A 25,172-nucleotide genomic window follows, 5' to 3' on the forward strand; every position below is an offset into this window, starting at 1 on the left:
AAAAACTTCCTGTCTTTTGTGATTTAAGAACAGCTATTCTCTTCAGTGTTAAAGATGCTTTGAGTTTTAGGATATTCCTGTATGTCACTAATCAGCTCCTTCTTTTGAATAATTTTGTCACAGATTTTTAGAACTATGATTTTCCTCTGAGGCAATTAGTTTCTTGACCATAGGGTCAAGACATTCCATCCATAGATGTTAAAGGCATCATTTTAGTGGGCTGCATAGGGATTTTGTGCTGCTTGCTTTTAACTGACTACAGAGTCTGAAGGCTTCAGAAGACCAAGAGCAGATCTAGAAAGTAGGCGGTGTGGCACAGAACATACCACTTCTTAAATAATGCTGTTTGTATTTGTTGGATGTAGTACCACGGTATTCTGACTGTATGTTCTGTTTCACCTAAGGAGTAGGAGTTTTGTTATGGTAGAAAAAGAGGAATATTTTCTTCCTGTCAGAAATGCATGGTGTTGCTATTGCTAGCTAACCCTTCTAGAGCAGTACAATATAATAATCTTGCCATCTTGTCATCAGGTTGAACAGTTAACAAATCACCTCAAAGAAAAAACAGACAAATGCAGTGAGCTTTTGCTCTCTAAGGAGCAGCTTCAGAGAGATGTACAAGAACGAAATGAAGAAATTGAGAAACTAGAATGCAGGATAAGAGAACTGGAACAAGCCTTAATCATCAGTGCAGACCACTTGCAAAAGGTATTTCTTGTTTGAAATTTATCAAGGATTTGCTGCTTTCTTATTTTCTTGAGACCAAAATAGTATGTTTTTTTAATCTGATAACTATTAGTACTATTTCTATTTATAGGTGGAGGAAAGGAAACAGTTTGGCACCATGATAGTAAAGGGAGAGTTACCTCTTGAAGTACAACTGCAAGCTGAACGAGAAGCTGTGGACAGAAAGGAAAAGGAGGTAAAATGCCTGTGAAATGTCTCTCTTTCTACTTAGATCTTTGTCAGTTTTTGCCTTTTGTTGAGGTTAGTAAACTATACAGATGAGATTTTTTATAGTTAGAGAGACAGCACTCCAAATCCCTTAGAAATTCTCTCATGATCCATGATAGTTGTTGTTCTATGTTAATATTTATGACTTGCATGAGTATTTCTGAAATAGAAATTCAGCCCAAGTAAGGAAAGCTGATTTTTTTAGTGTTGTTTAAAATTCCATTCAGTTTAAGGACTCAGAATATCACCAAGTACCCATTCTTTTGTTTGTACATAGCCAACCAGTTTACTGGAGAGAAATTTATAGCACTTAATTTTTGGTATGGCTTCCTACTCCTTTTCCTGCTTCTTTTGTTGGAAACATAGGTCACAAACCTTGAGGAACAATTGGAGCAGTTTCGAGAGGAGCTGGAAAATAAAAATGAAGAAGTTCAACAGTTGCACATGCAGCTGGAAATTCAGCAGAAGGAGTCCACTACACACCTGCAGGAACTTGAACAAGAGAACAAATTATTTAAGGTAACTGTGCAACAGAGAAGCCTAAAGATTTAGTCTCCTTCCTTCACAGAAATAAGTTCTTTGAAAATGCCAAGACATCAAATTCTTTCTTATTCTCAAGTATTCCACCATTCAACTTGCCAAAATACTAAAAGGCTCATATGAGTATTTGTCATTCCATGAAATTTGTGTATTTTAATTCCTACACTTGAAATATGCATACAAGAATATGCTGAAAATGCTATATACAACTTTAATGTGTTTTTTGGGGGGGTTTTGGGCAGGATGAAATGGAAATACTAGGACTAGCTATCCAGAAATCTGAAGATGCTGCCATAAAGGACCATCACTTAGTGGCTGGGAGGCTCGCTCACATCATGCAAGAAAAGGATCAGGAAATATATCATCTTCATGAACAAATAGCAAAACTGCAACAGCAACTTGAAGTCACAACTGACAACAAGGTACATTCTTCTGAAATCCATTTCAGAGTCCTATTTTCACAACACTGCTAGTTTGAAGGGAAAAAAAAAACCTCCGTCCCCCACCAGTTGCATTATCTTCTATTGCCACCTTAATTTAAAAATGCAAATGCTTCTATTTCAAGCAATGCTTTAAATCTAATCTCTTTTTCCTTTTTAGTCTCATGTATGACAGATGCTTTTTTGCTTGCTTTTCTTTTTATTTATTCTCTTTTATTTCTGCTTGAGTTCTTGTCTTAAATTCTTCTTCATTCCTTGTTCCAATACTTCTGAATATTTAATAGTATTTAGGTAGCTGGATTCAATCTCCACATTCATTTTAGCATCTTCCCTCACATGACATACATTCAGTGCTGCACTCCAGTGACATCTGCTGGATCATATGAGATTTTAATGCATTTTTAGCAGTTACTTCTGAGCTCCATGAGCTTGTGTGAATGTTTTGTTCTCATAGTGGTGCTGACAACATTTTTTATCCAATTTCAAGCATGGAGGTACAAACAAAATGCTATGTTTTATTAGAAGTAGAGAGAAAGAAAAAAAGAAGCAGATTTATTTTTTATTTACTGAGCTTTAGCACCTGTATCTTTCTGTTATTTTTCAACTATGTGTTTTTTTGATTATCAGCTTCATCTTTTTTTTGCTTGCTTTAATTTTATACAGATAAAACACACTGATTTTTTCAGTGGCTGAATTTTGCATTCTGACTATTTTGAATGTTATTTATTAGTCATAAGCTTTCATTCAAAAGCAAGTTAAGAACAGGATGTCTGTTATCCCTTGGTAGCTGACTGAACATTTAGGCCAACATTCTACTACAACATACTGAATCCACTAAAATAGAGCTCTCAGTGAGCTGGATAATTTCACTGAGTCTTTAGTTCAAAATTCAGTTATAGTGAAACTCAGTGAATAATGATGAAACTTTGAATTGGATTTAGGAAACTGGATTTAGGAAATATCCAGAATCCAAGAATCCGGAACAGTTCTGCTCTATACAATGACCCCAGTAACAGACTTACAGTTCTTGCCTTGAGAAAAATACCTTGGATTCAGTTATAATTAATTTTCAGGAATTGGTTCTTCTCCTGTTACATGAAGCTTAATTTTCTTAATTTCATCCTCTGACTTGCTTTTATTTTCCAGGACATGAAATCATTACTCTGCTTGGTTATGAGAGCATTATTAAGTATTAATAGATTATTCTTAGGTTAATCCCTTTTCTAAGTCCCTTAGACATCTTCATTCCACTAAGTGCTTTTCTTTTAGTTACTGTATCTGCATTCTATGGGCCTTTGTTCCATTATGTTACCAAGAACAGAAACTATTATGCTGAGTTGATAGCAGTCACCAGGATCACTGTGCCTGTGGCAGTGGGGTTGAAGCTATATGATGTTTAAGGTCCCTTCCAACCCAAACCATTTAATGATTTTATGACTCATTCAGATTTTATTTAGTTTTTCTGAGCTTTCTCTAGTCTTAGGTTTTTTAATATTAAGTTCTTGGTTGGCAAACCAGCCTTTCTAATTTGTATGGTCCCATTTATTTTTGTACATATTATGCTTATTACAGAGTCATCTTATTACTATACTTAACTAATGAAGTGTAGTGATGTATTGAGTCATAAAGGAAAAAACATGGCTGTTTGAGTAATGAGTTAATCATCTTTCATTTTTTCTGCATGTTTTTTTCATATTTGAAAAGACTCTAATAGAGTTCTTACCTATTTCAGATACCATAACTGATTTGATTTTATTTTATTATATGTTTTCTGGATTATTTTTGACATATCTTCTTCTGCCTTCTGCATTTCCACTGTAGAAGCACTGTTGACTTCAGATGTCCAAACATTCACTTTAAAAAAAATAACTTTCGTTTCTTAGCCTTACTACTTACAATCTTGTCTGTCTTTATTTTGTCTTCATAAAGATACATTTTTTATCATTCTTCTACACTAAAATGAAATTTTCTTCCACTGCAATTAACCAAGAAGGTTTTTTAACAAATTTTTATTCCTTTTGCTGACACTTTTTTGTTTATTGAATTTAGACTTCATCAACACCAGTCGTTCCATTTTTTGTTTCTACTCATTTATTAGGAACCAATATAAGATGTCTTCTCTTTTCTGCAACATAAAGTCATCACCTTCATATTTGATCAGTTACATAATTTTATTAATTTCTTAGAATTTTGATCCCTTTACACAGCATCTAATTTCAAGTGTCTGTAGAAGTAATCTAGGAAAGTATTATTCTTATTTTATTCATGTTTTCATGAGTCTGTGATTTTTGTTTGGGTAGTCATATACATTATCAAATAAATACTTCTGTAACTTTGTCTCTTTTTACTTTGATTTAAACTGTGGCACAAAGAAATTATTGTGCTCTGGGTCTGTGTGTACTATTTGCCCTGCATGTTTGTGTGCACATTTGCATACATGTGTGCATGCACACATAAACACACAAACACATATTTGGAATTGTGACAGAAAATGTCACAGTCAACTGATAGGTGTTTCCAGTGGTCTAAGATTAAAAAGCATGTTACATTGGTATTTTTCAACACAATTAGTAAAAGGTCTATTTGTATTTAAAATACATATTCATCTAAATTGGATGTGTCTTATATAAGCAAATATTTGCTTAAAATTCAGTGTTCCCTACCTCTGTGAATGTTACAAATGCTTTCAATTCATCTGATGCTTTAATACCTATTTTTCAATTCTTTAAGGTCTTGGGCTACTTTCTCAGTCCTATTTGAAGATGTCTCAATTCTCATTAAAGCTTTCGAAGAGATATCATGTTGAGAAATCATTGAGAACTTTCTTTCACAAGATCTTTCAAAGTTTGATTAAACTGTTTCTGGGAAGTCCCGGACAAACATCATCTTGGTGGTTTTGTTTGGCTTTTTTCCCCCAGGTTATTGAAGAGCAAAATGAGCATATACGGGAGCTTGAAGCCCAGGTTGAATGTCTGAAAAGTGATCAAGAACGTGTGAAGAAGAAAAACGATGAGGAAATAGAGCAGTTGCATGATGTAATTGATAAGCTTCAGCAGGAGCTGGCAATTATTGAACAAAAGACACCAACAGATATTGCTGGTTTTCAAGAAGATGCTGACAGTGCAAAACACATACTTGAAGCAGTTCTGGCAGAAAAGGAAGCTTTGGAAAAGCAAGTAGAAAACATAAATGCAGAGGCGTCTCAAGCAAAGAATGAGCTTGAGGAAACAAAGTTAAAAATGAGCCAGTTAAAGCAAGAAATAAGTATATTAAGAAAAGAGCATGCAAGTGTAACAGAGAAATATAAGTGTGCACTGGTCCAAGGTGTTAAGTCAAAACCAGAAGACAGGGGCAATGGAAAAACGGAACAAATGAAAGGAGACTTATGTCAGGAGATAGACTTGCCAGATCAGTCCCAGCTTAGGACTTCAGATGAGAATGCAAAAGTCACCATTAGCAAGGTGGACATACAGCTGCAGCAACTTCAGGCATGCATTAAGCAAAAAGATTTAGAACTGTGCCAGTGCTACAATGAAATAAAAGACATGAAAGAGCAAAGCAAAGCTGAAAAAGAAACACTTAAGAAGAGGATATTAGAACTGGAAAAGACACTAATGGAGAAAGTTGCTGCTGCTCTTGTGAGTCAGGTTCAGCTAAATGCAGTTCAAGAGCAGAGAAGATTCATGCAGGAAGCTTCAGAGTGTGTAGATGAAGCAAGCAAGAATACCCAAACAGAGGGTTTGAGTGATAGAACTGAAAATGAGACAGAATCAAAATTATCACTCTTAACACAGAGGCTTAGTGAGATGGAAGACCAACTGGCAATGGTAAATCGTAGCTTGGAGCTAGAAAAAGAAAATGTAAAAGTTGCACAAAGGGAAGCTACAGTGAAAGAAGAGAGGTTCTTAGAGCTTCAGCAATTGCTAGAAGAGGTTAAAGAAAAACATAAAGGAGAGATTCAGAAATATATTAAGCAAGAAGAAATGCAGACCTATCAGGTAAATAGACATCATTTTCTTTTCTCTTGTTTTCACTAAAACCTGTTATTTTATGTAAGTGTAATGAATGAAATGGTTCTTAATGAGAATAACTACAGGCATATTCTGCTCTGTGTAGCACTTTCATTTCTATATTACTCCTACAGTTACAAAGAAGGGAAGGATGTTATTTTAGGGGAACCCCACTATCAGTTTCCATTGTGTAATAAAAATACCTTACCTTTTCATGACTGGTTGATGTGGTTTTGAATTTTGGACATAAAAATTTCTTATTCCTTCTTTGACTTGACATAGAATGGAATGTAGTACACTTTTACATGGTGTGGATGTAGAGACATAAAAATTAAAATTATAAAGTGTCTAAGACATACACAGGACTCAGAATGATAAGAGAAATGATACCGATTTTCTATACAGGTGTTTTTGGGATGGAAGTTGTTTATTTATATATGTTTTGATCTTGATTTGTTTTCTTGTTTTCCCACCGCAATTCCAAAGATATTTCCCTTAGTGGCTTTTCCAATATTCATTTGTCCAGATTTCCATGCAGCAGTGGTTTATTGCTTCTCAATTTAGAGCCATCAGAAACCAAACTATATTTGATAGTCCAAAAATAGGCTTGATGTCTCTGAATGTGAGAGTTTCGGAAGTCAAGGAACCTAGTACTGGACAAGAAAAGATTCTAAGATCTTTCATCCAAATACAAATTTATTGCATGTCATAAATGTCTTATAAGTTAAATAATATTATAATTTCCTACTCTCTGTTGACCTTCCTCCCTGTGCGGTGTGGTGTATCCAATTTATGCTTGAGTTCAGTGTAAGATAGTCTTTCCTCCCATGGTCTTAGTCTTATCTTTTGGAAGCTGTGTTAACCCAAATTACATACATTTGTTTTCCCCTTTGGTCTTTTCACTTTGTAAGTTGGTGTGAAAGTGATCAGTGCTATTAAAACTTGAATCTTTACCATTTTCCATGTTTTGTGTTGCCATATAGGTAGAAGCACAGCTCATGCAAAGTCAAAAAGAAAAAGTGCTTATTACTGAACTTGAACAAGTGAAAGAAGAAGCAGCTGCTGCTAAAGAAGAACTGAACAGTTACAGAGAAAAGGCAGAAAAACTTCAGCAAGAACTAACAGTAAGAACCAGAGTGTTCCATACTGTATTTAAAAAAACAGCTGTACAGGACTTACTGTTAGAATATGCATGCTATAGTTTGGGATTTTTTTATCTTTTACTGAGAATGCCACCAAGAAAAGCAGCCACTCACTGCCTACTGTGAGGGGAACAGAGCTGAGGCTGTAGATCAAATATTCACTCATTGCCAAAGTACTTGGTTTTACTACAGTGCAACAGTGGATCTAGAGCTGTATTTCTGAGGAGATAATATGTGCTACCATGTGTCATAACTGCTTTAAAATAGAACTAAACTGAGCTGTAATTGGATTTTAGCTGTTTGAAGTATTTAGAAGGATTGCAGTTGAGAATCTCCATATTTACAGGTAAAAGAGGAAAGTCTGATGCATCTTCAGGAAGACCTGTGCAAAGTCAAAGAGAACCTGGTTCAAGCAGAGGAGAAGCTTGCAAGTTACCTGAGAAAGAACAAAGAAATGGTGAAAACTGAAGGCAAGAAGGATGCAGAAATATCATGTGATTTGTCAGCCAGTGGGTCTACTCTAACTGGAAACAGCTCCTCATCAAAAACAGACAAGACTGTAGAAGTCTCACCAGTCCTTGTTAAAAATGCAGAAATCCAAATTGATTTGCAAAATGAATGCTCTTCAGAAGAGATTGCAGAGATTATAAGAGAATTTACTGAAAAAATTGACCAAATGCAGGAGCTCCATGCTGCTGAAATCATGGACATGGAGACAAGGCATATCTCTGAGTCTGAAGCATTAAAGAGAGAGAAGTTTGTTGCAGTACAAGTATTGACTGAAGAATGTAATAGTTTAAAGGAAGTCATAGAAACTCTACAAGCCAAAGAAGTATGTATTTTATTTTATAATTACTGAAATATTTCAATTCAAGCTTTTGCTTTTGCTACAGAAATTCCCATATAAAATCTGTAAAGTGTGAACCACCACATGCTCAGTAAAAACCTTTAAAGTGTTCTAATGTTTCCATGGCCCTGGGAGAGATTGTGAACCCCTTTCTCAGCCCTGAAGTTTGCAAGTGTGCTCAACTATCAGTTGTTTCCTTGTGCTTCTGCCTTGAACCTGCCCTGCTCTGGGAAATGTAGGTCACCCTGTGGAATGCCATCTCTCTCATATTTAGTTTTATTGCTTCGATTGCAGGGGAATTGGTTCACATTATTTCCTGCTCCTTAAGAGTTTCTCCCTTACTGAGAGTGGGTGAGGGGTTAAAGACTTGATTGTTTTCTTTTCCAAATACAGAGAATCCCAGTTTCTGGATTAGCACGTTCTCCACCACATCAAGCTAGAGATGGAGGTTCTAGTGGTAAGAGATTTGTTTGTACAGATTTCAAACAGCATTATAAATTAAATCTGCTTGTTTGTTATTAAGTTTACCATTAAAGAGTTTGTGTTCTAAGAAATCAAAACAGCTACTGCCCAGCTTGAAGCAGAAGCCTGTTGCACTGGCAAAAGGTTCTGGACATGCCATGTCTGTTAACTTGGTACAAAAGGAAAATGTCTGGAGCAGAGATGGGTTTTAGTTTTAGCATCTGAGGCATCAGATGCTAATTATTTTCCTTTCCATAGGAGTTCTGCATCCTTCTTAGCTATTACATGATCTCTTCACCATAGCTTCATCATCTCCTTCTAGTATTTAAAGCTACAACTCCCTAGCAGTGGGAGATGATGACAGAGATTGACTTCTCCAAGTGTAATGAAATTATTCAAGTGATCCTTGACATAGGCAATGCAAAGCATATTAAGAGGGGTCATTTGGCACTAGTGTTTATGCAAGTAGTTGTTTGTCTTGTAAAATAAAATAAGGATTTTAAAGTTTGGTTGTGGTTTTATTTTTTAGTTTTGTTTTGCTGTTACTTCTCTGAAACGGAAAAAGAAAAACTATAAAACAGGTAGTCTCCAGGCTTAGAATGAACCCTTAGTGACATGCAACTACCTGTTAAAACAACAGATAAAAAATAGTTTTCTGATGCCTGTTCTTCAAAGCTTCACAGTAACCTAGCTTTCATGTTTTTCTCTCCTTTTATTTTAGACTCCAGTTCAGACTGGAGTCAAGGAATGTGTCTTGCTCAGACCCAGGGATCTGACACAATATCTGAAGGAATAGATGAAGGTGAAACTTCAACAGATTTACTCCCAAAAAAAATTAAGGTAAAATATAGACTCAATCTTTTTGTTAAGGAACAAGAGTGATACTACTGAAAGTTGAGATTACCTTCTGCTTGATCATTTATAACAGAGCCATTTAGATAAGTTTTAGTGTTGACTATTTTAATACATCTTCTCACAGTGATGTGCATTTTTGCATTTTAAATTAGGCTAAATATGAGTTTTATATCTGTAGGCTTGTTCTCAGTTATGATTATGAGAAATAAAAATAGAAAATAGTTATAATTTGTTGCAATGTAATTGTATTAACAATAGTGTCGTGATCACATGTTACACAATTTTATGGATTCTATTTTTATAACTGTGTTATGAAAGCAAATTTTTTATTATAAACAGTAAGGGTATCATGCTTTAATTACATTTTTTAAGAAGTGTTTTGTGACAAAGCCCTAGCTTCATAATAATTTCAAAAAGTGAGTGGCAGAGCTCACCTGGAAGCCTTCCCAGGACTGTTTTGAAAATGTCAGTTTCCTTTAGTAGCTATTTTAAAAATAAAAAATTGATTTGACAGATGTACACTGGAAAATTTTATTTGAAACTGAGGAAAATTATAACTATTTAATAAGTTTCTTTGTGACACATATAAAGGACTGGGTGACTCTTCTGTCCTTGATATGAGGAAGTATAATTTCCTTATCCTGATCAAATTAGAAGTACCAGCTTTCCAGTACATTTTAAATATTGCAGTTATTATTGTTGTTATATGTTGTTATTACTGGCCTCACTGATTTCTTTTTGCTTTCATTGTAGGGTTTGCTGAGAGCAGTCCATCATGAAGGCATACAGGTGCTGTCTCTCACTGAATTTCCATATAGTGAAAAAGATGTGTCACCTCATAAGCAAGAGCCAGAATGTTGGCTAGAAGAAAGAAAAGCTTTCTTAAGCACCATCTCATCTTTGAAAGACCTAATTGCAAAAATGGAAGTTCATAGAGAAGCTGAGGTATAAAAAATATCGTAAGATTCTATCTGAGTAAAAAATAATTTATTTTAGCCTTCTAAGTTGCATCCACTGTTCAGGCTTAAATGCTTAAATATCCTATTACAAGGTGAAGCTTTTTTTAAATGTGCCATAAAATTGCATATTGCACTTAATGGGATTACAGCTTATATTTGTTCTTCTGTGCATTGATAACTTTTGACTGTATAGGTCCACCTACTAAGAAGAATTGTATTTTGAAACATGTTCCAGTAGCAGTTTAAATAGAATTTTTAATGCTGTTATTTATTGGCTCATTAATCAGTAATCTGTTAAAACTTTTGCTTGTTAAATTACCCCAGTTAGACTCCTGGATATATGCAGGTAGTTTCTATTACTTCAGCATTTTCTTTAGCATGCAAAGTGGGCAGATGAACTTCATGTCATTTAAAATGAAATCTTTTTCATACACAGTATCTGCACAATACCACATAGCTTTGTGACAGCCAAGGGAAAGACATGTAATATAAGAAAAATTAAAGAGTAGTGTGATATAGTGACATCAGTAGTAACTGCACAGGGCTAAGTTTTCAGTTACAAAAAGCTAATTGCCTCCATCGAAAGCAAAAAGTTTATGATTTGTGAATGCAGAAAAATTTGTGATGTGTACAGTAAACACATCCATTTGGATGGGTGAAATTTACACAATTATTAAGAAAAGCTAAACATTCCACTGAAAAACACACACTATACATAGAAATTATAATGATGTAATCTTTCCATTTGGCTCTTTAAATTGCTTTTGTACCACTGCAGATCTATGCAAGTACTGAATCTCCTGAAGGTGTGTCAGACTGGCGAGGAGAACTTCTGCATGCCATTCAACAGCTTTTTGTGAGGGAACAAAATGTTCTCCTTGCTGCATTTCAAACTGAACTTGCAGAAATGGGCACAAGAGATGCAGTGATGTTGATGAATCAGTTAGAGCACAGACTACAAGAGCAGGTAATATAAACTGTACTGTAGTCAAAGTGTTTGTCTACATTATTTTAATTTTAAATTTATAAATCCATTATAAATATATGTATTAATGGTAGTTTTGACAGTCTAAGGATGAAAACAAAGTCAGACTTGCAGAAAGAACTGGTGTCTTTTAAAAGAAAAATTATGTGGCATGGGAAAGAAACTTTTGGGTGCACATGGTACAGAATATATACAGCCTGCAGAGATCAATTTGCATTGAGCACAGTTGTCCTGAGCTTGATGTCATTAAGTTGATTAGAATTATGTTGCACTGTCTAAGAGAAAAGGTAGCTTGTTTATACAAAATAATTTGCAAGAAGAGAAAGTGTTAAGGCTGCTATGGGACAGAGGGAAGTCAGTTACCTCCTCTGGAACATGGAAGGATTAGTGAGAAAATTGCAATTTGCCAGAAAAGTAATAGCAATTTTCAGTCTGTAATTTTGATGCCTAGAAGAGAACTAAAAAATAACAAGTAGTTTTTCCAAATATTGTAATACTGACTTCATTGAAGATGTTTTGAATATATGTGGACTGTGTATATATAAATAAATGTGATGTCAACACCATAGTTATTCTCATAAAAATTGGAGTTTTACTTAGAAATCTTTCTAATGCTAATAGGCTACTAACCAGAGAGCAGCAATGGACAGTCTTCAGAATGCAGACAGAAGAAGTTTGCTGATGGAGATTCAAGTATTACATGCTCAGATGAACAGTAAGAAAAGTAACCCCAAGAGAGAGCAAGAGATTGATTCAAAAAGCCAAGGTGACTTCTGTGGTAATATATGTCTGTTTCCAAATGCTTTCAGGGCAGTACTCATAATGTTGTGAGTGACAAAAATGGTGACTTTCTTTAGTCTCTGATTTTGATATGTGTGTTCTGACCATGCATACTTTTCATCTTCTTCAGTCTTATTTAACTACTTTTGCAAAAATTAAGATAGTCTGTGTTCCTATGACTTATAGCAAATTGAAAGTGATACAAAGTTATGTTCAATTGCTATAAAAATGGAGCTTGAATTTTAAGGCCATTTTCCATGTATATGCTTCACTGTTTAGGTTCAGCAGCTTTGAAATTATCTAAGTTGGATAGTCAGTCATAATGCAGAAACTAAGAAGGAATTAGAGTGAAGAACAAAAGGTTCAGAGAACAGGTATAGTTTAAAACTAAGTAAAGCTCACCGTCAGTGTTTAGTTACAAATATTAGGTCATAAGTATACATATATAGTATAACTAACTTAAATTGTGTTAATCATTATCCAAATGATGCATATTGAAATAGTTGCGCACATCTTAGAGCCTTTAAGAAATAAAGAAGTTGAAGTAATTTCTTCAAAGTATGAAAGGTATTCAAGTATAAAAGTCATGGGTTTGCTTTTATTGTGCTACTGAAAGAAAATACTATTTTAAAATATCACTCTTAATAATTGCCTAATAGTGGTCATGCTCTGGCTAGGAGAAGCTTTACCCAAACACAGTTTTTCATGAAGTAATTTCCATATGAATGGTGCTCTCATTAGAAATGCTGGAGTATAATATGCAGCAGAAGCAGTTGCAAATTCTGGAGATGCAAGTGGAGCTCCGGAGTATGAAGGACCGAGCAGCAGAGCTTCAGGAGCAGCTGAATTCAGAGAGGATGATGGGCGCAGAGATGAAGAATGAACTTGCACAAGCCAAACTAGAGCTTGAAGCAACCCTTAAAGCACAGCACAAGCACTTCAAGGACCTAGAAACTATCAGGTGTGGCTTTCAGTGCCAGGCTGTCTGTGTTGACTGTGAAGATTATCTTTGCTAATCTGAAACCATAATTCTGATTTTTCTTAAGGGTCTGGATCTCATGTAGTACAATTGCTTCTCAGTATTTCTGTAAAACCTACCTGACAAAAATAGACTTTTTACATTTGACAAAGAATATATTTCAATTAATAATTAACTCTATTAGTTATCAAGTTCCTTTTAAAAATTTGTTGCATTAGGCTACACTATACAAGCTAATACATAGACCACATTTGTTAAAGGTTTTTAATCTCTATGAACACTGAGAAAAAAATTGCAAATTTAAGATGACTTTGCAAGTACTTCCATATGAAATACTCTTAAATGTTGTTTTGACAGGATTGATAGCAAAAACCACAGGTTTGGCACTTGGGAAAGCCATTATTATTTATGCCTGAACCAGAGGGATGCACCCGTGAACAGTATCATAATGTTCAGCTCAGAGATAACAAATTAGGCTGGAGCTTAAATTTGGATTACTTTACATATTACTTTATAGCTTTTACAGATTATCAGGAGCAAGTTTCTTTTTCAAAACAGATACAAAATTTATTTGCAAAAAAATGAAAATTTAGGTCATAGATTTTTCCTTTTCCCCCCGTATATTTTTTCCCTTGAGAAACGTGGCAGCAAGATGCACTTCCATGGCATTCTTTAAGATTTTGGCCTGTGACAGGATAAGGTTGAACACTAACTGCCTCTGAGCCCCCACCAGTGGCAGCTACAAAGGTAGCAGGGTGAACACACTTGTAGTTCTTGAACTGTGCAACTCTTTTGGGTTTGAGTTAGTCTTGTCTTTCTAAATAGGCTTTTCACTGTTACTCTACTAGACTAGCAGTGTTTTCAGTGCCCAGGATGGAATAAATACCAAGTAACTGACTGCATCATGATAGGATTAGAGTCACTGCCTAATGTAAAGTTTGTTCCATTTTTCTTTTAGGACTGAAGTTAAAGAAAAAGCAGCTGAGCTAGATATTCTCAAGGATACAATGGCCAATGAACAGAAAAGATCAAGAGAGCTACAGTGGGCTTTGGAAAAAGAAAAAGCTAAAATGGAACGCAGTGAGGAAAGAGGAAGAGAAGAGCTTGAGGTATTCCATAATCCCAAGTGGTCTGGGACATCAAGGAGCATGAAAATATTCTTTTGGTTAACATTTCATCTCAGTTCACATTTTTTGTCCCATGCATGCTTCATTGTTCTGTCTTCAGCTGCAGTATTATATCATCTAGAGCTGAAGAAAAATCTATAGAAGCTGTTTGGCAAAGTATGAAAAAGGCCTGATGCTCATTCCATTTAAATCAATAGGAATTTTACTGTGCTTTTCAGGCCCAAGATTAAAAGATTCTATAATGGCTCTCAGTTATTCAAGGGGACAGGACACTGCTGATGGCTACACTCAGCTCCCACCACAGCCTGACTCATAAAATACAGTATTTAAGAAAATGATTTAAGGAGACATATTGTTTGTCGCAGTTTAAAAAGTCTGCAGTTTCACCTCATGAAAATCAAACTAGGGAGTTTACTTTAGGAGAAAATGTTTCATTAGTACCTTCCTTGGTACCTCTGCAGTATTTGATATAGTGGTGAGCAGGTATCCTGGTACAAGACAAAAGGCAAAAAAGCAATAACTTCAACAGTATCAATTTATTTACATCTTGAAATCCAAAGCTGGAAAATCATTTTCACAGTTTTATAAAGTAAAAGCAGCTGGCTGTCTTCAACTTCAGAACTACAGTTGTTTGTATCCCACTATAAAGTATGTGTTAAAAAGATTCTTTTATGAAATAATCTGATTTTAGAATAAAGACATCTGTAATGTATTTTAGTATCACATGTAACTGCAGCATCCAGAGTATTGTCACATGACTTGGGAAAGCAAAACCTGTTAAGGCAGCATATTTGCACTTTGCAGAATTTAATGGAAAATATGCGCAAACGGCTTTGATCAATTCTTATTTTCTTTTGAAAGGACTTAAAGTTTTCTCTTGAAGATCAAAAACAAAAGAACTTAGAGTTAAGTAAACTTCTGGAGCAGGAGAAGCAGCTGTCAAGTGATCTGCAGCAGAGGATTGAATCCCAAGAAGCACTCAGTGCTGCCCAGCTGTCACGTGAGCGAGGCCGTAACTCTGAGTTGCAGGTGCTTCTTGAGTCAGAGAAGGTTCGAGCTCTCGAAATAAGCAGTGCCCTAGAAAGGGAAAAAGAGCTGTGTGCTCAGCTTCAAAGTGCTGAAGGTAAGGGGCAAGCTGGAGCACCTAATCCATCTGAGGAATTGCTTAAAGAGCTACAGAAGCAAATGGATGAAAAGCATGACCGTATAGTGGAGTTAGTAAGTGAGATGGAGAAGTACAAACTGGAATCTGTGCAAGTGAGACAGCAAATGGAAAAAGAAAGGCAGATTCAGAGACAAGCACTACAAGCAGAACAAGATGCTAACATAATAGTACAAAAGAAACTCCATGAACTGGAGTCCAAAGTAGAAGACCTTCAGTGGCAACTTGGAGAAAAGAAGCAAGAAGTTCATAAATTAGGGAATGAAACAAAGAAGTTGCAAGAAATAATCCAAGATCTACAGAAAAAAGAGCAGGAGGATGAAGGAAGAAGGGAAGCCAAAAGGACACCAAGCCACAACCCAAATGAGGTACAGTAGGATTAAAAGTAATGTGTAATATTGAAATATACTATTTAACTTTAATTCTTTTGCTCAACTATGTGTCAGTGTGCCTTGACTCAATCTGTGAAATAGCCTGCAGATTACAGAACATGGGCACCAGAGAATGGAAAAGGGAAAGCATCCCAGTTTGCTTCCTAAAACTATTCACATGCTTCCTCCTGAGAGTGAAGTTATAGGAGTATATAAGGAGGAGCATAGAAGTGTGTAAGGAGGAGCATGAGCTGGAGAATGCATCTGGGTCTATACATACACTTTGTGTCTCAGTACAGGAGAATGTTCCTTGCAACCAGTTGCAGGAATGAGCTGTTCCTACTCAGGAATGCCCCAGGTCACTGCCCTTAATCACTGCAAGGGATCTTTGAAACACCATAAGGGATCTTCCAACAGCTTCAGTAAAGAAATGAGTAAGCAATCAAACAAGCATATGTAGGAATATGTGTTAGCAAACAAAATAGAAGAAAGAAATCAAAGTAAAAAATCAATTTAAGAATTATCCTAATTTTTAGTTGAGTGAAAGTGCTGTCTCTGTTGCCTCTAAGTTTTTCACTGTCATAAAAAAGTTAGGTGAGTTTTAAAATTCTTTTTAAATTACTTTTAGAAACTTGCTTGTAAGAGGTAAGTGTTGCTGGTGAGTGATTTGTGGGTAGTCACAGAGAAGACTGACAGGAGACTTGCTTGCCTCTTTGTTCACCATGTTTTTGCCCATCCTGTTATCATTTGTTTTACCAGTTACTTGCATGTGGAGCCAAGAAGGAAATTTTTCTTTTCATCTACTTTGGCTACTGGTTTTTCTCTTCTGCAGCATTGGAAATTACCCACATCTAGAGGCAGGCTGTTGAGTGTATTGGTAACTGTGACAGCAGCAGCCTTCCTGCCATGCTCATTTTGTGCACCTTGTTCTTGGGCACACAGGGAGCTGCCAGCACTGTGGTCAGCAGAGTCTTCTCTTGGATCAGGTTAGCAGCAGCTGTTGGGGTTTTTCCCCTTCCTCATTAGGAGATAGTCTGATCTGCTTTCCAGGACTTGCCTGGAATTTCAAACAACGAATCTCCTGCTGTTTCCTGTGACGTTTGAAGCACTCTGACTTTCTTATTTGGTACTGTCCTGTAGAGGAAACAGCCAAAGGCAGACCCACAAGCTCAGGTTTCTTTGTGAGGGTTAGCAGTTCTTCCATGGCAGTGTTGGGAGGCTGGTACCTAGGAGCACCTCTTCAGTGCTCGTGGTAGCATCAGTGGTGTGCTTGCCTGGGACTGGACTGACCTCCATGACCATGGTGGTCTCTTTCAGCCCCTATTATTATGACTATAAATTTGTTACCAAAACACATAGGCCCAGTTTCCCAGATTCCTTGCACAGCTGGTAAAGGAGCTGCTGATGGAAGAAACAGAAAGGCTTTGTGACATCCTGCTGAGTTTTTTTCACTGGATTCACACTCTACCTCCATGATTGCTAGTTCTTAGTACAGAAAGACACTAGACCTTTCATGAATGATAGTTTAGTGCTACATTACAGCAGTGTTGTAGTCACACTAAATTTCTCTGTCAGAATTATCTGTTGTTCAGTTTCTGAGTATGTTTCAAAATCATATGTTTTCATTTTACAGCACTGGATCACATACATTCTATGGATATATATTTAAAATACATGTTTCTTTCCAGACTACCTGGGATACACCCAATGACAGAACAAGAAATTGGGTTCTCCAGCAAAAAATGGAAGGAGCTGAGACGAATGAATTGACTTACCGCACACTGACGGGAGATCTCTCTGCTGCTACTGAAATTCTGGAAAAAGTCAGACAAAAGCTGCAAAATGCATCTCCAAAGCTGAAGCAGTTGGCTCGGAAAGCTGCTAGAAGGTTAGACCAGTTTTCAGCAATTTGGTTTAGTAAATAGCAGCCAGCAAGCTAATATATTGGGTTTGAATCCTAATTCACAGACTGCAGGATTTAACTGAGTTTGGGGTTGTTAGTTTTATTGTGTACAATACATATACAGTTTTATTGTGTATGCTGTCACTTGAGATATACTGATGTAAGACAGGATCACAGAGTATCAAGTGCTGCTGTAAATCCTGTATGTTTTAATAGAGTCCTTTCTAAGGCACAGCAAAATAGTCTTTTTTCCTCTGAAAAGTGATAAGGTTTATTTGGGTATGGTATAGGTAGATGAATTTTAAATAGTAATTAAATAATTCATCATGTATCAGGGAATGAATATAGGGATTATTGTTCTGCATCATCCTTCTTGGGGAAAAAATTATTATGGTCAAGTGAAACTGATCTTGATACTTATTTTTGGAGGGTTACTGTCTCCATAAGATTAAAAAATATCATGGTACCAGGTCCGTGGGAGGTTTGAATCTGTTTTTGTTTTGCTGTGATGGTCATTTAATATTAAGCATTCCTTCTGAAACATTTGCAGAATGCAGTATATCTGGAAAATACCCTAGGACTTTGATAACACAGATTCAACAGATTTGTGGGAGGCAGAACCACTATTTAAAATGTGCTTCATGTAGAATATCCCTGTCTACAAATGAGTGGAAACTGTTCTATATACTTATTTTTTAAATCAAGACAATTTTATTTAGAGTCACTTAGCAGTCTGGAAAATGTTGCCCTGTCTCCAGTACTGCTGAAGTGACTTACTATAGATCCAGTGCATAGGAGTCCATGGAAAGTCCTTTGAGTCTGACTCGTGGTGTCACAGCTGATCTGCTGTTGAAACCCCTTTTGTTTCAGATTGCAGTTTGAAACAGCAGATGATCAGGACTTCGTTTCAGTACAAAATGCTATTGAAGAAGTTATTTCAGAACTGAAAATACTGCCTGGATTGCCCAGTCTGGAAGAGGTGAGAGTCAGTGCTGTAACTTTGATGGGAGAGTTAGGATGAAGAGCTGTGAAGAACTGCAGGGAGTTTGTAAGCTTGTACTTATTCAGGTCTTTATAGGGGAAAATTCCAGCAAGTGTTCTGACTGGAGTTTGTAAAGTGTAAAAACCCCGTTCCTTTTTTTTTTTTTTCAAATTTTAATACTTTAAAAGTGATTTTTCAACTTTCAAATCAGAACTTTTCCAGTTTCATTTTAAATGTCTGCATCTCATGGCTTTTTCTTTAAGATATTTTCTTTTCAGTAGTAATCCTATAACTGAGGAAACTTTTCTTAGTACTTCCTGATATTAAAGTCAACATCTAGTATTTCCTGTATTGTGTTGACACAACACATTTACTTAAACTGCCTATATTTACCAAATGAAAGGCCACTGAAGATTGAGTAGCATGCACTTCTGTAAAAAAAACTGAAGTGAGGTAATCTGTTGCAAAGAATTTGGCAATGTTTGATTTTTAAGTGAGCTGGATTTGGTCCTGTATTTTAAGCAAGGATTTTCAATGTAACTTGAAAAAAGCTTTGAGGCTTTTCTTTTCCTCTAGGTTAGATAAACATAAACATGGTAGAAAACTTTGCAAATTGTTATAGCTGGAAAAATTGAACTTGTATGAAAATACTCTGTTGTCATGTATACAGTGAGTATGGACACCATGATTTGTAGTTTACATGTACAATGAAATTTTTTATATGAAGTTGATACAAAGCTATTATCATTATCTAGAAACGTTTTTCACTGTAAGCCAGTTATTTTCAAGCTAGCAATTTGGATCTCATAGAAGTTGAGTTTGGTTTTCTTTATTCCTCGTAGCTGAAGATGGTGCTGCCGCCAGGGACTCCATCCAGCTCTCTGACTGAGAGGCTGCTCAGGCAAAATGCTGAGCTAACAGGCTTTGTCAGCAGACTGAGTGAAGAGAAGAATAATTTGAGGAATGCTGTTATGAAACTGGAGGAAGAACTGAGAAGATACCAGCACAGACAGCCTTCTGCAGACTATGTATGTCCTTGGTGGTGCTGATCTAATGAGTTATGTATATAGACATAAAAAAGCCTAATTTCTTGTCCTGGTCACCCAGTTGAGAGTGATCAAGTTATCTGTCTTTCTTAGCTTCCCTCTACAGAGTAAATTGATGTGAGTTATTCTTGTTCAGTGGTCAGTATGCCTCAACTCTGTTGAGTGTAAAACTTTGTGATTTTACCCAGCTTCTTTTTGTTAACTACTCCTTTATTTTAAACGAGTAATAATATTTTAAACTACTCCTTTATTTGTGCCTTTCTTTTTCTATCTCATCACCGTGAGCAGATCCAGATAGATCCAGATAGTCTTCAAAATCAAAAAGCTAGTATGATCCAGTTGAAGGGACTTTTTTTTTAGAGAAGCTGTATTTTACTGGGACATTGATTAGGCTCCTGAAGTCACTGTTTTTGAGGTGTCAGAGTGCAAGGGTGGCCTCAGATCCAAGCACTGAATAGTTTTTCTCATTAATTTTATGATCTCTCCACCAAACCAATGACTAGAATGACATGGCCTAAGCTTCTCCAAATTATGTCATTCAACTTCAGTTTCCTTTGTCTTCAGTCTTCTAGGCACTCATCAGATGTTGGAGTTAATATTGATACTCTTGTTGCTTCTGAGAAGGAGATTTGGAACAGAGAAAGGCTGTCGCTGCAGAAATCTTTGAAACAAGCTGATGCAGAACTCTCCAGGCTGAGAGCAGAGCTCAGGAGTGAGGCTTTCCTCAGAGAACTGGGATCAGATACTGAAAATGCTGTTCTAAGGGTAAGATTTTTTTCCCCCACATACTAACTACAAGTGCTTTAAAAATTTTGATTTGGGCTTATTTTTCATTGTGTTCACTCTGCTTTATTCTGAGTCAAAAGATACTAATTCAGTTTTAAAATTTTCATATTCAGGTATCTGACTATTATTTTCTTCTCTCCAAGAATGACATGTAAACACCTATGTTGTCCTTTTGTGTGTGCTCTATTTCTTGCTGTTTAGTGATCCTCAATATATGAAGTTGCATTCAACAAGTGTGAGCAGCAGGACAGTCTTCTCCATGTTACTGCAATGAAATGAATAATCCCAGAAATGCTGTAGAAGTAACAATGTCAAAGGTCTTGGAACTGTTGTGATTCTTGGAGCTTATGGAGCTTTTTGTCTTTTTCTCTTGTTGCAGAGGATTTATGGCAAATACCTACGAGCAGAGAGCTTTCGGAAGGCTCTCATATATCAGAAAAAATATTTGCTGCTGTTACTTGGAGGATTCCAGGAGTGTGAAGAAGCCACACTGGCCCTCATAGCACGGATGGGGGGACAGCCTTCCTACACAGACCTTGAAATCATCACACAGCATTCAAAGGGTTTCACACGATTTCGCTCTGCAGTCAGAGTGTCCATTGCAATTTCAAGGTAACCTGCAGGAAGTTACATTTCAAATAGATACGACTGTGCTGTTTAACAGATACTTTTCTAGCTCTCCAATTAAATCTAGAAATTTTCATATTCCATCCTGTTTAAATGGCATATTTTTGGTAGTCATGAATATAGTAGATACTTTCAGGATGACAGGGTGAGCAGAGTGTAGGTAAATTCTGCAATAGGAATAAGCAGTCTGATTGTAGTTGAAAAGGGCTCAGTATCTGATAATTACAGACAGAGTATACTGGGTGAAGTCATATTATTAAAAAAATTATTACAATTCTAAGGATTGCACTTATTTACAAAGGTTTTTCTCTGCAACTAAATTTCCTGTAAAGATTGAAGTCTTGTATGTAAGTGTAATATAGATTTAGGAATTAATTTTCTTAATCTAGGCAGTCCTTTGAATTTCACAACACTAAGGATGAGCAGGAATTGGTGAGGAAGAAAAAATAAAGTTTATTACTGCATAGTACTGCTGTGTGGCTAACAAACCTTCTTCACAAAGGTCTGAACCCCCAGGCACTTCTGTTTGCTGTTGTTCTGAGCCTCGTGTATCGTATAAATTCATACCTGTTGTGAGAATTTTACTCATAGTGCTCTGCAGTTGCAGTTTTGGGACTGCAACAGAACAAAAAAGTATATTTAGTATGATTTTAAAATACTGGTGTACTGTAGCTTCGGTGTTTAAGCCATTTAGTGTCCACTTGGACCTATACAGCACCTCTGGAATTGTACAGGTGGAACTGAAAACAGGTTTGGATGAAAGATGGTCTTTCTTAGGGATATGCAAAAGGATGTTTTGTACTTGATACTCAGGTTTTAGATGCCCATCTGTTAATTTTGCTTGATGGAAATTACAAGAACTTCTTATACTTTCTAGAATACAAGAAGCAGATTACTTTTATCAGACTATTTCCTTTCTCCTGAAGTGGTTTGTTTTTTGGTTTTTTTTAAATTTGAAATGCAGAATGAAGTTCCTGGTTCGTCGATGGCACAGAGTTACAGGTTCTGGAGTTCTGACTATCAATAGGGATGTCTTTAGCCAGAACACAGGTAAGTCACTGTCCAGTAATGACTAAAAAAGTTCTATTCACAAGTCACACCACTGCTTAATGGAGATGGGTTTTAATTTGTGTTATCCTCATGAGGAATGAATGGGGACTGTTCCCTCTTTCTTTGTTAATTGTTTGGATTAACCTATTTAAAAAAATACGGAAGGTTTCCCTATGGAGCATGTTCATGAAAGCAGTTTTAGCTGAGTCATTGGAGTTTTCATAGGAGATCTGCACCACAGGGTCCTTAGAACAAAAGCTTGTCATTCTTTTGAAATAGCAGTTTTCTGTTTGCTTTTCGTAGGAGTCTAAGGAGAACAGAAGCTTCTTTCTTATTTACTGTCTGTTTAGATCTGCACTAAAATCTTTGCTCAGTCTGTGAGAGTTTTCTCATTGACGTCAGTGAGGCCAGGATTTCATCTCTGCTTTTGCTTGAGGGAGTCTGAAAGTGGCCTACACGTGTTAAATGTCATTTTTGTGACATGCAAACAGAAAACTCATAGCTGAGATTCCCAGTGCAAAAGGTCTTACTTTTTTATTTTTCAAGACACTGCTTTTTGTATTTCTAATATTCTGTATATTTTGTATTTCTAGGTAATGAATTACGGCCTGATTCATTTTCTGCTGGCATGGATCTTTATGGAGAACAGAGGCATTCTTCTAGATCCAGGTCAGGCATGGAATCTCCTAGATCTCCTCTATACTTTGAACATATATTGGGGTTCTTTTAATATTATTCACTTTCAGGCACTGTTTATATAACTGGAAGCCTCAGTGTTTACTGCTAAGGTTTGTAACCTTTGATGCTGCAAGGTCTAATTTTTTGTAAGAATATGTCAAAAATTATGTCTCCAGCATTCAGTGTGTGATTACTCATCACATGATTGAGGCCAAAGCTCACACACCCCTGCCAGTTAAACCGGGTATTTTTCATCAACGGCAGCATTTTTATGAGTGCCATCATACTTTGATGAGCTTATATGAGGTTGTGAGTTCAGATCTTCACTGAGTATCAAACTCTAGCCATTTTTGGGTTTCATTTTCATGTAAACCACCTCAATATTTGTTATTGTCTTTGTTTTTCATAACCATAACAGTTTACATGGTAAAAACCTTTAATCTATTTTAGCCACTCTTGACTTTTACAGAGAGTAATGACAAGAGGCATGCAAAGATGGCTGTGTCCTTGTTGACACAAGCTTCTTAATAGAAAACTAAACTTCAATCTACCATGGATTCTGCTGCAATCTCAGTAGGAATTTGCTGGTCAGTCTTTGTCTCCAAAAAATGCAGCAACAAATCCTGTGCAGTAGAAAGAAAAGTCCAGAAACAAAGGAATGGTTTCTCTGGCTTGGGCAGTAGTGGCAGGGAGGTTAAATGGGTTTGATGTGCTGGCTGCTACATGGATATGCAGGCCATAAGGTATCCCTGCCTACAGTATTTTGCTGTGTTGCTGATATTTTGACTCAATGTATCCCTTATTGAAACGGTGTGTGTTGTTGTGCCCCCAGGCTGCAGGGGATGCATGCTGATTTAAACCCAGTGTCCTTCGCCTGTCCCCAGCTGCAGAACTACGACCCCGAAAGGGCCCTGACGGATTACATCCACCGCCTGGAGGCGCTGCAGAAGCGGCTCGGCAGCGTGCAGTCAGGTGGGGCTCGGGCAGGGCCCGCTGCCCCACGCGTGCTGGCTCTCTGAGATACACAACAGCTTCCATTTCAATTGCCAGCCTTGAACAAGAGGCATTTCTGAGCTCTAGCAAAAAGCTCACCTAAAAGAAGACTGTAAAATTCTTTGAAAAGCAATACGAGCATGTTTTCAGTATAGATTTTGAGATTATTGGTAACACTTGACTTCCCTGGTCTCTAATAAATGCACAGCAAGGATTCAGTTGGCATCTTGCTAAGAGTTTCAGTTATATAGAGAAAAATGTACCCAGAAAATTGGGAATGTGGAAGAAGAATTTTTTCTCCTACCACTTTGATTACAGAAGTTACAGTCAATTTGTCCCATAGAAGATGACAATTTTTGTACTGAAAGAGGAATACATCAAGAAAATTGTCAGAACAATGGGATGAAATTTATCAAACTTGAGTTTTGAAGTTCTTGTGTTTGTCTTCTCCATCATTTGGGAAAATGTTGTTCTTAAAAGAGTTGATCTATAAAAGTCCCTATTCTATGATTTCCCATGTAAAATCTTTCAAGCTTATTCAGCTGAATGAGTGCATGTATTTGTTCCAAGTAATCCTGATGACTTTTTTTTCTCTTACAGGTTCAACTTCATACACTCAGTTGCACATGGGTATAAGAAGATAATAATACCCTTCAACATCTCCATCACTGGCAGTGATGCTAACAGATTGCCTTCTGTAAATCTGTGCTCTTTCTGTGCTTTTGTATAATGTGTACATTGTGGGACCAATATGAACACAGCTATACGATTGTATACAGTTCCATCCTGGCACACCCACAGAGACTGGGATTTATGGATGTAGGCACTTTGTGTTCATGGGAAAAAAAAATCTGAACAAAAAAAATCCCCAAACAAACCCACCCCCCAGAAATCTCCCCAAACCCAAAACAAACTCCCCCAACCATTAAATTACATGTATATTTGTGGAATGCTAATTTAAATGATTAACTTATAAAGTGTGTATTTATCAAAAGGGTGCAAAGATGAAACTTGTGTATTAATTACATTGAGCTACATTCAGCAAAGTTTACTTGCACTTTTTCTGGCAAGGCTACTGAAGTTACATTGACTCTCGTAATATTTGCTACTGGCAGTGCTGACAGAATATCACTTGTAGAGACCTATTTTTGTAATGGTAGAAGTTTTGAATTTTATGGGTATTTTGTCAAAGTACTGAAATAAACATGACTTCATGCTTCTAAGTGTGTTGAGAACCGCTCCCTTATTCACATGGAAGAGGTTACTCCTGCCTGAGTTCCTCCAGCTTGTAGTGACTGCAGCTAGACTTTCTACAGAGTCCAAAGTTCTGCTCTCAGAGACAGGGACAAGCCTGGCTTCTGCAGACCCTGGTCACATCTCACAGGGCTGGGAGGGAAGAACCTGTGCTCTCTCACCGGCCATGACTGATACAAACACCAGGTTTTAGAACAGTTACACTGAATTTAGACCAGGAAGGACAAGACAAAACCCTGG

At 36.6% G+C, this 25,172-nt stretch overlaps 1 protein-coding gene across 4 annotated transcripts in view; it reads left to right on the forward strand.

Annotated features, from left to right (window-relative positions):
- The window catches only part of AKAP9 (A-kinase anchoring protein 9), a 105,524-nt gene extending 80,623 nt beyond the window's left edge, over positions 1 to 24,901 (forward strand). For all 4 annotated transcript variants that reach the window (XM_059483194.1, XM_059483254.1, XM_059483335.1 and 1 more), the window contains 24 exons: positions 532 to 708; positions 818 to 922; positions 1,321 to 1,473; positions 1,737 to 1,916; positions 4,853 to 5,932; positions 6,928 to 7,068; positions 7,433 to 7,918; positions 8,327 to 8,390; positions 9,117 to 9,235; positions 10,004 to 10,195; positions 10,988 to 11,176; positions 11,816 to 11,960; positions 12,716 to 12,935; positions 13,912 to 14,062; positions 14,942 to 15,610; positions 17,302 to 17,501; positions 18,387 to 18,495; positions 19,341 to 19,526; positions 20,109 to 20,309; positions 20,710 to 20,942; positions 21,922 to 22,007; positions 22,601 to 22,676; positions 23,518 to 23,657; positions 24,279 to 24,901. In XM_059483194.1, the coding sequence (XP_059339177.1) occupies positions 532 to 708; positions 818 to 922; positions 1,321 to 1,473; positions 1,737 to 1,916; positions 4,853 to 5,932; positions 6,928 to 7,068; positions 7,433 to 7,918; positions 8,327 to 8,390; positions 9,117 to 9,235; positions 10,004 to 10,195; positions 10,988 to 11,176; positions 11,816 to 11,960; positions 12,716 to 12,935; positions 13,912 to 14,062; positions 14,942 to 15,610; positions 17,302 to 17,501; positions 18,387 to 18,495; positions 19,341 to 19,526; positions 20,109 to 20,309; positions 20,710 to 20,942; positions 21,922 to 22,007; positions 22,601 to 22,676; positions 23,518 to 23,657; positions 24,279 to 24,322 (5,346 nt within the window). In that variant the 3' untranslated portion in view covers positions 24,323 to 24,901. The remainder of the gene's footprint in view (positions 1 to 531; positions 709 to 817; positions 923 to 1,320; positions 1,474 to 1,736; positions 1,917 to 4,852; positions 5,933 to 6,927; positions 7,069 to 7,432; positions 7,919 to 8,326; positions 8,391 to 9,116; positions 9,236 to 10,003; positions 10,196 to 10,987; positions 11,177 to 11,815; positions 11,961 to 12,715; positions 12,936 to 13,911; positions 14,063 to 14,941; positions 15,611 to 17,301; positions 17,502 to 18,386; positions 18,496 to 19,340; positions 19,527 to 20,108; positions 20,310 to 20,709; positions 20,943 to 21,921; positions 22,008 to 22,600; positions 22,677 to 23,517; positions 23,658 to 24,278) is intronic.
- Positions 24,902 to 25,172: the final 271 nt, after the last annotated feature.

Source organism: Ammospiza nelsoni, chromosome 1 (genome assembly GCF_027579445.1).
Source record: "Ammospiza nelsoni isolate bAmmNel1 chromosome 1, bAmmNel1.pri, whole genome shotgun sequence".
In the NCBI taxonomy this organism is placed as follows: domain Eukaryota; kingdom Metazoa; phylum Chordata; class Aves; order Passeriformes; family Passerellidae; genus Ammospiza; species Ammospiza nelsoni.